The 12,965-nt window shown below is 45.6% G+C and overlaps 1 protein-coding gene across 4 annotated transcripts in view; it reads right to left on the minus strand.

Moving 5' to 3' along the window:
• The window catches only part of astn1 (astrotactin 1), a 411,265-nt gene that overhangs the window by 114,996 nt on the left and 283,304 nt on the right, over positions 1–12,965 (minus strand). For all 4 annotated transcript variants that reach the window (XM_066680749.1, XM_066680748.1, XM_066680747.1 and 1 more), the window contains 2 exons: positions 12,577–12,681; positions 5,392–5,580 (listed from right to left, as the gene is read on the minus strand). In XM_066680749.1, the coding sequence (XP_066536846.1) occupies positions 5,392–5,580; positions 12,577–12,681 (294 nt within the window). The remainder of the gene's footprint in view (positions 1–5,391; positions 5,581–12,576; positions 12,682–12,965) is intronic.

The raw sequence follows: 12,965 nt of genomic DNA on the forward strand, positions 1-12,965 counted from the left end.
AACAGGCTCTCTCAGTCAGTACGGATGACCTATAGCAGCTGTCGAGAGCAGGCAGCATGGCCAGTGAACAGAGCTGAAAAGCAGTGTGGAAAACAGGCTCTCTCAGTCAGTATGAATGGCCTATAGCAGCTGTAAGTTGGCCAGCTAGCAGGCTGAAAAGCAATGTGGAAAACAAGCTCTCAGTCAGTAAGTATGACCTATAGCAGCTGTGAGAGCAGGCAGATGGCCAGTCAACAGAGCTGAAAAGCAGTGTGGAAAACAGGCTCTTTCAGTCAGTACGGATGACCTATAGCAGCTGTGAGAGCAGGCAGATGGCCAGTGAACAGAGCTGAAAAGCAGTGTGGAAAACAGGCTCTCTCAGTCAGTACAGATGGCCTATAGCAGCTGTGAGAGCAGGCAGATGGCCAGTGAAAAGAGCCGAAAAGCAGTGTGGAAAACAGGCTCTCTCAGTCAGTATGAATGGCCTATAGCAGCTGTAAGTTGGCCAGCTAGCAGGGCTGAAAAGCAATGTTGAAAACAAGCTCTCAGTCAATATGTATGACCTATAGCAGCTGTGAGAGCAGGCAGTTAGCCTGTCAACAGAACTGAAAAGCAGTGTGGAAAACAGGCTCTCCCAGTCAGTATGGAAGGCCTATAGCAGCTGTGAGAGCAGACAGTTAGCCAGTGAACAGAGCTGAAAAGCAGTGTGGAAAACAGGCTCTCTCAGTCAGTATGGATGGCCTATAGCAGCTGTAAATTGGCCAGCTAGCAGGGCTGAAAAGCAATGTGGAAAACAAGCTCTCAGTCAGTATGTATGACCTATAGCAGCTGTAAGAGCAGGCAGTTAGCCAGTGAACAGAGCTGAAAAGCAGTGTGGAAAACAGGCTCTCTCAGTCAGTATGAATGGCCTATAGCAGCTGTGAGAGCAGGCAGATGGCCAGTCAACAGAGCTGAAAAGCAGTGTGGAAAACAGGCTCTCTCAGTCAGTATGAAAGGCCTATAGCAGCTGTGAGAGCAGGCAGATGGCCAGTCAATAGAGCTGAAAAGCAGTGTGGAAACAGGCTCTTTCAGTCAGTACGGATGACCTATAGCAGCTGTGAGACCAGGCAGATGGCCAGTGAACAGAGCTGAAAAGCAGTGTGGAAAACAGGCTCTCTCAGTCAGTACAGATGGCCTATAGCAGCTGTGAGAGCAGGCAGATGGCCAGTGAAAAGAGCCGAAAAGCAGTGTGGAAAACAGGCTCTCTCAGTCAGTACAGATGGCCTATAGCAGCTGTAAGTTGGCCAGCTAGCAGGGCTGAAAAGCAGTGTGGAAAACAAGCTCTCAGTCAGTATGTATGACCTATAGCAGCTGTGAGAGCAGGCAGTTAGCCAGTGAACAGAGCAGAAAAGCAGTGTGGAAAACAGGCTCTCTCAGTCAGTACGGATGGCCTATAGCAGCTGTGAGAGCAGGCAGTTAGCCAGTGAACAGAGCTGAATAACAATGTGGAAAACAGGCTCTCTCAGTCAGTACGGATGGCCTATAGCAGCTGTGAGAGCAGGCAGTTAGCCAGTGAACAGAGCTGAAAAGCAGTGTGGAAAACAGGCTCTCTCAGTCAGTATGGATGGCCTATAGCAGCTGTAAGTTGGCCAGTGAGCAGGGCTGCTTAGCAGAGGTTAGCACAGGCAAAGCAGATCAAGTAGAGCAGGGCAGAGCAGCTGCAGCAAAAGCATGCTCTTCACTGCTACTGCTTGTGAAGCTGATGATCCTCGCCAAGTAGTTTTTCATCACAGAGATCTGCACAATGCCTAAGATTCTCCAGACATTAATGTGGGCAACTTCAAACTGTCAAAACTAGGCTGCAGCGTATTCAGTAATGTTTCGGATCCTGGGCGTCTCGGTTGGAAAATATTACTGAGAATCTACTTTTACGAGAAGCTTTATAAAATGTGTTCATAATTCATACGTTATAAAAACCTGAAATCGTAAAATGATACTGTTATCTTTGTACGTAACTCCCAACACACTTTCAGGGAAACTGCTCCCGTGATGGTACCTTCACATCATCTCTGTGGAGGGACCCTCAATGACACTTTGTAGTGCCTTTAATAGCTCATTAATAGGCCTTAGCTAACTAAAGTGCAGAGTCCACCAACCCACACACTGTGAAACAAGTGTCTTGTCTGAGCCTGTCCAATCACAGCTCTGGACCCGCATTCGTTTGAGAGAAAGTCCAATGTGATCAGAATTGACCAGCCCTTCGTTTTGGTGGTGAGTCACAATTTAGGAACTCACATCCATTACCGGAGTGTTCTAGCAAACACAGCACTTATGTCTGATCAATAGCTTTCAGAAACAATGGCAAAGATGGAGGTCAATAACGCAACACACACACACACATACACACACACACACACACAAACAGAAATTCAACATCGTCTCATCCAACACTTTTTCTGAAATAAATGGGATTAATTATTTGGCTGTTTGCTCTTCTCAGAAGGCTTTGCACTGTTGGAACATTGCTGTGAGTATCAGATGGCAGATACTAGAGCATCTGTGAGGTCAGCTAATGATGCTGGACGATTATCATTGGGTCCAACTCATACAAATCTATCAAACGGAGCTTTATCATGGCAGAGAACACAGTTCTGCTGTTCCACAGACCATCACTATGGGGCATTAGGCATTGAACATGGCAACCTTCATCTTACAGTCAATGCTTTTCTAAAACTAAAGCCGCTGAATTCATCCTGTGTGTGGAGTGTCCAGGAACATTTAGCCACACGGTGTATTAACATTAGCTGTTTTGGCTTAAATAAAATGTGTGGAGCGTGAACGTCCATCTACGGGGCACCGCGGACAGCGACAGCCTCCACACAAACACGGAGGAGTCTGTTCATGAATTACTTTCCGCTGACGCATCAAGAAGCAGTCCCCCGTCTCTGCCCAAATTGATTAATGAATATGCATGAAGCGGGAGGACAGCACGTCCCTCCGAACGCGCTGGAGAGAAGAACTGCTGCGATCTGGGGCGAGGGCAGGAGCGCCCGTCTCCTGCCAGGTCTCCAGCGAGCTCATTACCCACACCCGAAGAGCAGGACCTTTCACTGGGGCGTGGGAGGAATTAAGAGCCCCGGCAAGGCTGCACCTTGTCTCCACCTCTGTTTCTCTCTCTTTGTCCATCTTTCTTATTTTTTCTGTCTGTCCCTGTCTCCTTCGATATCTTTGTCTATTTTTCTCTCTCACAATCATACTTGGCTGTTTCTTTTATAATCCGTCTGTCTTGCTCTCCCTCGCTCTCCCTCTCTCTCGATTTTCCTGTCTCTTGCTTGCTATCTTTATTCCATCTGTATTCCTTTCTCTCTCTCTCTCTCTCTCTCTCTCTCTCTCTCTCTCTCAGTCTTTCTTCATCAATCTCTTTCTCTCTCTGTTTCACAGGTTTCAAACCAAATGTAAAATGTGAAAATAATCCTTAAAAAAAGACAAATAAGTGAGAGACAAAAAAAAAAATAAAACAAACAAACAAAAAAACAAACATAACCCACTCACCCCCAACCACCCTCCACTCTTCGCAGGGCGGCGTTAATAGCGTAATGGTGTCGGTGGCCAAGTCGGAGAAGGGAGAAATGAAGAATAATGGAGTTCTCAGGACGGCAGGAAAACTCAATCATTTAAGGCCATCCGTCAGGAGCGCTGAGGTTTGTGGGAACTGCGAGGCTGCGTCCTTGGGAGGAAGGCAAAGTGCTGGATTGGACCAAAGGAAACAATGGTGCGAGAGTCACTGGGCTGGAGCCGAGGGTATGGGGGGGGGGGGGGGGGGGGGTCATTACTTATCCGCCTTTGTCAAAGGTGTGAAAACAACTAGGAGGGAAAAGATGGATGGCTTGGCGTGCCAGTGTTTCAACAAAAACCCAACCAATGTGAGTGGCCTGGGAGTTGGAGTTACTTAACGCTTTCTCTTTCATGAAAAAGGAAGTGGAAGGGGGGCTCTGCAAACACAGCCTGCCGCTCCGCTCTCTGATTGCCACGCGGCTGATTTGCATCGAGATGGCGACACGGCGGCGGAAAATGTCGTGCCACTCAAGTGACAGATTTCCCGGCAGCAAATGGGAAAGACCATATAAGGAGCACAGTCAGCCTTATTTCATTTACTGTTCCCCCTTTTCAACACTCGTCTGGAATGAAAAAGGCCAGACGCACGTGTCCCAGAGCCAGACAACCTTGGTCCTTCTCATACCGAGCAGAGTCTGACCACTTCTTATTGACCTCCATCCACCGGGACCTCATGCAGAATCATGGCGTGTGATTCAGAGCAGTCTATGGATGTGCTGGAGAGCACTAACTAAAATACTCACTCACTCACTCATCTTTACATACATATAAACGTACTACCACAATCACATAATTACCATAATCAATCACTCAATTAACATAATCAATGTTTCAATTAATAATCAATTCATTCACGTCACCCCTCTATCCCAGTTACACAGTCACTCACTCACATACTCACTGACTTCTACTCACTCACACCGAGCTGCACCACAAGGGGTAGATATACACACTCACATTTAGGGACTTCTCCACCAGGGGGGGGGGGGTCGTCAGTGCTTCGTATCATAAACAAGGAAACAGCGTCTATCTCCAGACATCAGTCGTATAGGAATACAAGAGATGGTGGACACAGCCGAGCTGGACAAGGCAGAGTCGGGTGAGGCGAGTCAAGGTCCAGCAGCTGCTCCCGGCCTCCCCTGAGCTCAGCTGGGGTTTACTTTTCCTCGGCCAGCGCTGGCAGAACCAGGAAATCTGCGCTTGGACCGACCGGAAAGTCTCTGGGTTCAAGAGGGTCAGTTTTCACTTCGCTTGTCCAGACCTGCGGCTCCACTCACACCTCACATCACACCTCGTCTGGGTTTAATGCCAGGCCTCGCTCATTGATCATTTTCACCCAGTCACAAGCTTGCCGTATCAAACAGGAGCGTCCACTGCGACACCAGCGGTCATTTAACCCCCGCCTGACCACCCTGTACACGTTCCAGGCTCTGGGGTAACTCCCGCTGGTCGCCGTGACGCGAAACTTCCTGGGTGTTGAGACTCACTGTCTACCACTCTGTGTGTGTGTGTGTGTGTGTAAAGATGTTTTTAAAGTCAACAACATTAACAACACACACCATAAACAGAACACAACACTGATTTGTCCCAAGTGTATTCAGCCCTCTTGTAGATTAACCTCATAGATTCACCATTTAAGGTGGAGTGGAACTTTTGAAGTTAATAATGTTTAATTAGAAGGCTTCCTTCCTTAAACCTGTAAAACCTGAGTGTGAAGAGCCCTAGCTGATTAACATGGAGGTCTTAATGACAGCTTGGTAATCAAAGGCGGGTAGTAAAGCAACCCACCCAGGAGCGATAAGAGCTGGAGAGCTTTACCTTTGCTGATGTCCTGGTACTCCAGCCACAGCTGCCTCTGCACCTGTTTGTTTGGGTACCAGATGGTGCAGGACTCCTCGAATCCGTACACCGCCTCCTGGATGTAATGGTTCCCAAACTCCTTCAGAATCGACACAAAGTCGCCGCGAAGAGTGGCGCCGTCTAGAGCCCGGATCGCTGAACTGAAAGCTGGAGGTTGGAGATAGAGGAGAAACAGAGAGAGACAGACAGATAGTGAAAGAGAGTGTGAGAAATAGTGCAAGAGAGAGAGAGTGAAAGAGAGAGAGAGAGAGAGTGTGAGAAATAGTGAGAGAGAGAGAAAGAGAGTGAAAGAGAGTGAAAGAGAGAGAGAGTATGACAGAGAATGAAATATAGTGAGAGAGAGAGAGAGAGAGTGAGGGAGATAGTGAAAGAGTATGAGAGAGAATGAAAGAGAGTGTGTGTGTGTGAGAGAGAGAGAGAGAGAGAGAGAAAGTTCCGTGATTACGAAAGCTGTTTAATATGCTGCAGAAACTTCTGAGTTGAATCTCAAACAAGCTTCTAATCGCATTCTGACAAAAGGCTCAGTGTCAGCTTCTTATTGAAAAATAATTTAAATGAACAATCCATCCATTTAATCACTTGTGTTACAAACAATATCAATAAATGTGATTAGTCCTTATTTTAATTGGTTTTAATGCATTAATCAGTTGAAAAATAAATTGGTCTGTTGCTGTCCTTGAATGAACCAGTTTATGCTCCACAGAGTGCCCCCCCCCCCAATCCCCCACCACACACCCACACCCACACACCATGGCAATGTCTAAAATAGCGATATCTGACACCTCCAGGCCACCAGGTGTCAGCACAGGAGCAGCTTCACAACATGGCGGAGAATAACTGGAGGAAATGACTGAGACGGACTGCTCCTTTAAACCCAAACTGTAAGGTAACTGTTCATATAATGCTCTGGGCTTGAGCTGATCTCTGGTCGTCCGAAACATCAGCAGTGTGTGCTACGGTCAGATGAGTCCATGGTTCGGCTTGTTTTCAGGGAAAAAAGTGGATGGCAAGTCCCCTGTGCCAAAAATGAAATGGAGCATTCAGACTTTTATCAGTGAAAGGTGTAAAAGCCGGCATCAGTCTTGGTTTGTGTGTGTGTGTGTGTGTGTGTGTGGGTGGTATCAGTTCCCATGGCACATGTGACTTGCGTATATGTGAAAGTACAACTGTTGTGGAGGTGTATATTTGGATTTGAAAGAAACGTATGCTGCCATCATGATGACGTGTTCTGTCCGGGGAAGTCCATGGTTATTTCAGCAGAACCTCATTCCACATGGTTTAGAACAGTTCGTAAACCCAGAGTGTGTGCACTTGACCGGCCTGTCGTCCAGATCAGTCTCCTATGGTCCTCATTAAGAGGGGAATCAGATGACGGTGACCACAAACTGTCAAGTGGCTGAAGACTGGTATTAAGTGAAAACAGACAACGTTTCCACTGCAGCCATTAGTCTCCTCAACAGTTTTTACACATATTTACCAGGAGCCAGATGTTTGGCTAGTGCTGGCTCCACTGAAGCTACATGCAGGTCTTATTAACTGGGGGTTGTGTGTGCCACGGTTAGACGTTTTCCTGTCTGTTTTGGTCTCTTGTGTCCTGTAGCCGTGCCCCACACCTGTTAGCTCTTAGGGATCATGTGACCAAGCTCACAGGTGTTCTCCCTGTGTCTGCGTGGGTTTCTTCTGGGTGACTGTCTGTGAGGAGTGTGGTGTGTTCTCCCTGTGTCTGTGTGGGTTTCCTCCGGGTGACTGTCTGTGAGGAGTGTGGTGTGTTCTCTCTGTGTCTGTGTGGGTTTCCTCCAGATGACTGTCTGTGAGGAGTGTGGTGTGTTCTCTCTGTGTCTGCGTGGGTTTCCTCCGGGTGACTGTCTGTGAGGAGTGTGGTGTGTTCTCTCTGTGTCTGTGTGGGTTTCCTCCAGATGACTGTCTGTGAGGAGTGTGGTGTGTTCTCTCTGTGTCTGCGTGGGTTTCCTCCAAATGACTGTCTGTGAGGAGTGTGGTGTGTTCTCTCTGTGTCTGCGTGGGTTTCCTCCAGATGACTGTCTTTGAGGAGTGTGCTGTGTTCTCTCTGTGTCTGCATGGGTTTCCTCCAGATGACTGTCTGTGAGGAATGTGGTGTGTTCTCTCTGTGTCTGCGTGGGTTTCCTCCAGATGACTGTCTGTGAGGAATGTGGTGTGTTCTCTCTGTGTCTGCGTGGGTTTCCTCCAGATGACTGTCTGTGAGGAGTGTGGTGTGTTCTCTCTGTGTCTGCATGGGTTTCCTCCGGGTGCTGCAGTTTCCTCCCACAGTACAAAAACACACGTTTGGTAGGTGGATTGGAGACTCAAAAGTGTCAGTAGGTGTGAGTGTGTGAGTGAATGTGTTAGTGTTGCCCTGTGAAGGACTGGAGCCTCCTCTAGGGTGTATTCCCGACTTGCGCCCAATGATTCCAGAAAGACTCTGGACCCACCGCAACCCTGAACTGGATAAGGGTTACAGATAATGAATGAATGAATTACATTAGTTGGTAAAATATAGCAAAGTCTTGAACTAAGAAGTCCAAATGCTGTCTTTGAACTTTCTGAAATAACTCTCACAAATTCTGGCACAAAGTGGTGAGCCACAGCCCAGAGGTGGAAACTCCTGTTGAACATAATCAAACATGACCTTCTCGACTGCTACAACTGCACCTGCTTATAATGGGATGTGTTGAGATGCAAATCTAACTCGAATAATCTATAAACTTTTCACTCCCACATCACACTGTGTCCCAAATTTATCGGTGTGTTTTGCAGACATCAGATTTTAAATGTGTTTATATTCCCACAACAAATGTCAGTTGCTCAGTGAAAACACTGGAGATGTTTTATTTGTGCTTTTTTCTGTTCTAAATGAATAATAAACAGTTAAATAAATAAATAAATAAATAAATAAATAAATAAACACATCAGATTCTAATTCATGCATTTTGCACAGTGTCCCAACTTTTCTGGAAATGGGGTTTATTAAAAATGCATGGTGACCGTACGTCCTCTTTTTCCCGGACATGTCCTCTTTTTTGGATCCGAAAACGTTCCTCCAACTGGGATTTCTAAACCGTGTAAAATGTCCAAGATTTCGCACTGATTTTGCATCAAGGTCCATTTCCAGACGACACACAACATTAAATATGTCTAAGCCTCGACGTCCCTCAGCTGTTATTGATCTACAACCTGCATCTACATCAACCATTGGTCAAACAGCTTCCCTCCACCACCGACTGACAACAGCCTCAAAACCCCTCGACAAGAATGTAAATAAACACAGTTCATACGTTACAGATGTGTTATGATGCACTTATACATATTTTTACAATGATATTTTAAATGATTGTGTGTGTTTATATATAATAAAAACATTACATCCATCCTGCTAGTGATTGGACAACAGCCTGTAGCAGCTCCGCCCTCTAAACGTCCATTAGTCCTCTGTGGTAAGAGGTGGTCACTGTTTCCGAGTGAAGGACAATGGGCCCTCATCCCTGAGACTGAGCTGACACTACTGCCACAGCTCTCTACACTCGCACACAAACAGAGGACACAGAGGACAGCACAACAAAGGGGACGGGGGTGGGGGGGCTGCCTGGCATAACATTAAAACCAGGGTTATATTCCTGTGTCACAGTGTGTTCCCTCCGAAGAGCCTGGGAATGTCTCCTTGTTGATCGGTCAGGACCCTTACTTTGTTTTCTGGTGTCTGATAACAGAGGGCCCTAAACTTTAACAGTCTGCCTGTGTTTCTACCTCTGTTTGTTATGACCTTGAGTTTCTGCTAGCCCCCAAAATAGCTACAGCTCATGCACCCTTCCAACCTGTCGCCTGCGTTACACACAGATACCCCCTGCCTCTGAAACTAAAACATCTTCAGTTATCTAACAACAATGGGCCGAACAATCTATGGACCGTGTGGAAGTACAGTGTAAGTACAGAGAGAAAAGAAAACCAAGTGAAAACAGCAAAAAAAAAAAAAAAAAAACTTTTCTGCTGAGCTTCTGCTGTGCCCTTGGGTCTGTGAGCTTATGATCCCCAAACGGGGCCCCCACAGAGGGGCAGCCATATTGAATACAGTACAGAGTCTCTGACTCATCCAAGCCACTATGTGTCAGAATTTACAGCTGTTTGGAAAAGAATGAGGGAACCAGAGAAAAGAAAATAATAAAAAAAGGATTGCTCATTTTTTAAACTTCAATATTGATACTGATATAGATTAACCCTTTCAGCCCTCAGCTTTTAGAAGATAGAGATCTCTAATCCAAGGATGTCTTTGTGCTCCAGGTGCAGTCAAAGCCCACAGTTTTAAACAGACTCCAGAGGAGTCTATTCTAGCTTCTAGAAGAGTTTTGCTTCACTAACTACTCATCAGCTTATTTCTGGCTTAGAGAGCAATGTCCAGAGATTTCTCCAGCCCAGCAACACAGCGGGATGTTAGAGCAGCAGAGCAGGGAAAGACACTGGAAAAAAAAGTAACATTTCAGCAATGAACTCATCTAAAATCTAGTGAATATGTCTATAATTTTTCACACTGTGAGATTGTCGTGTGAATATTGTGAAAAAATATTATTCCTTTGGCATTATTCCATTTCAAGGATTGATCAGCTGTATTATGTCATATATACAATCATAATATTAAAAATCAAAAATGTACAGTGCATGTTTACATTAATGTGTGGATCTGGAGACCACCAACCCACACACTGTGAAACAAGAACGCCCCAGTCAGTTTTCTGTGTGCTGCCTACCTCAGAAAACATGGGATAAAATGAGAACTGAGAAAACGAGAACGGAGAAGAAAGAGAACAGAGCGAAAACAACTAAAAACCAGAGCTTCTGCTCCTTGCTCCTCACTGCTGTGCGCTCGGGGTCGGGGTGAACAGCGAGCGGCTCATTATCATTTAAAGGAACAGGTGCTGAAAGCAGGCGTTCTGAACAGGGGCTGTTTACACAGGGGGAGAACACTGCTGTGGGGTGAGTTGTCCTGTACAGCCAGAAATAGTCATACCAAAGGCTGAAGGGACACTGATTACCTTTGCCTAGATTTCACTCCTTACGATTTTTTTTTCCAGTGGAAGAGCAGGAATTTAAAGGTGGAAACACTGCAAAAAAAACTTGAGACTCCTCCACACCATCAAAACTACACAAAGCTCAATTTACCAGAGGACAGGGGTTCATCTAGTACAGAGAGAAATGTGTTAGAGCAAAATTACTGCGAAAGCCACTGACTGCTTTGAGCATTTGTTCTGCTCTGATCGCTGGCAGAGTCCCAGAATCTAATAACTGCTGTAGCACACACTAATGGTTTTGAGAGATGGCCCTTAAACACAATTTTAGGCCCGGTTTTCCACCCTCAGACCCATTTCTGTACAATCACACTGCAAAAATGATCTTTAATTAAGAGCTAAACATCTCAGTCAACCGTGTCTCATAATATATCAGTAATATATCAGTAATATTTCTCATTCTGAGGCTGCTGTGAGATTATCCACCTGTCTCTAGAAAATCTGCGATGAATGTATTAATATTAGCAGGACCCTGCTTGTCCGAGTCTCAAAAGGAATTCCCCTGGCGTGGGGATACTCAAGTGATGGAGTGCCACTCAAGACACAGAAATCAATATGAACTCTGTCTGGCACGATGGGCTGCTTCTACCAACTGAGAATCCCTGGCTCATATCCCACCTTTGCTGAGTTTACCCATCAGTTGCAGTAGGTTGCAGTGCCTACTCCATTCCCTTTCAGTTTAAATATACACAATTTGGTCAGTAGGGGGAGCCATGAACTCACTGCCCCACCTCAGACTCCTGGTCATGTTATCATGGATTCCCTGCCAGAACATGCACATGCACTATAGAGGGTTTCATGTAAATGATATACAAATGAGGCACTGGTAGGTGGGGCTTTACTTCACTGAAGCTGATTTATCAACTGCGCTCAAGTCAAAATAGTTTCAAACTGGTGCAGGTTTGATGAAGAATGGCCGCTGTGCAGTTTTGAGGTTTTGAGGTGACTTCACTTTCTAAGTCAATGTGTTTACAGTGTGAGAGCTCGTCTTCGACAAGAAGCGGCCAATCAGAGCGCGAGGAAAACTACCAAAGCAAACAAAACAAAAACAAACACAGAGAAGGGGCTATTGCAGAAATAATCTGTGAATATTGAGTGAAGCCGCTGCTTCTGAGGGAATGTTTACAGAAGCTTTCTCCTCCTGGCTCAGTTCTGTATGGATCCGGGGATGAGATAAAAAAAATATTCAACTGATTTTTTTTTTTTTTACTGGTTCTTTACTTTCTATTTTTCTGCAGAAAATAACAACAGCAACAACAACAACAACAGATAGTTCCTCAATAACAACAAGTACCTCCCCAGGTAACAGTGTAAATGTGTGTTTGTGTGTGTGTTTGTTGGTTTATGTGAAATGTGAGGACATAATTCCAGCAATCACAGTCAATTCTGAGGACAGTGTCCTTTTTTTTGGGGGGGACATGTCGAGACAAAAAAAAATCATCTCCTAACTTTTCAATATGTTTTTATTCCAAAAACTAAATGTGTCAAATGTTTAACCTTCGGTTACTGAGGTTAGGGTTTGGTTTTGTATTAATTAGCTACATTTATCATTTTATCTTTGGTAAGTCCTATAAAGTATAGTGGAACCAGTGTGTGTGTGTGTTCTTGTTAGGTAAAAGTGGTAAATGTGTGAGCCTCACAGTGCTACGTACACAAACAGCAGGTTGCGAGTCGTTAAACGTGGCTGGTGTGACCGGTTTATGATGCACGACTGTTGCACCGTAAAATAACAGCACTGTGTCAAACCAAATAATAATAAATGTGGTCCATATCTCTAACAGTTTTCAGTGTGTCGGTGCTGAAAGGACATAATACGATTAGTCAGCGTATACTGAGACAGTGTAACCAGCGAAAGTGTCTCGTTCCATGAGGAGATTATTTCACTTGTGTCAAGTCATAATTATCATTAAAATAAATACATGTCTGTTTTTAGATCTGTCTGAGTCTAAAGTAATTAATGAGGAGAAATATTACACACACTGGCTACATTCCAGAAAACCTCAGTAGGTAAGAGATGGCGTGTGCTAGGAGACGGCAGACAGGAGGACAGGGGGTCCGTGCTGGGCCTTACCTTGGGACAGAACCCACTGGTTGAGCTTGACGTGGTACAGGATGGAGCGCAGTCTCCAGTGCTGGACGAGTGGGTAACCAGACACCTCGCTGTAGTTCACCATCCCTGAAAAACAACACAGGACCTAGTGTAAACACAAGGAGCAACATCTCTCTGAATCTTATTCTGATAACGGGGCAGCTGTGGCCTAAAGGCAAGAGAGGAGGGGTTAGCACTGGAAGGTCATTGGTTCGATTCCCACGACCAGCAGGAAAAGCTGGTGATGGGAGGGAAGGAATAGCACTGGTCTCCTCTTTCAACATCTAAGGCTGAGGTTCTTTTGAGCAAGGCACAGAACCCACAACTGTGAATGTGTGTGTGTTCACAACCCCTAGTGCACTAGTGTGAAT

Source organism: Hoplias malabaricus, chromosome 9 (assembly GCF_029633855.1).
Source record: "Hoplias malabaricus isolate fHopMal1 chromosome 9, fHopMal1.hap1, whole genome shotgun sequence".
NCBI lineage: Eukaryota > Metazoa > Chordata > Actinopteri > Characiformes > Erythrinidae > Hoplias > Hoplias malabaricus.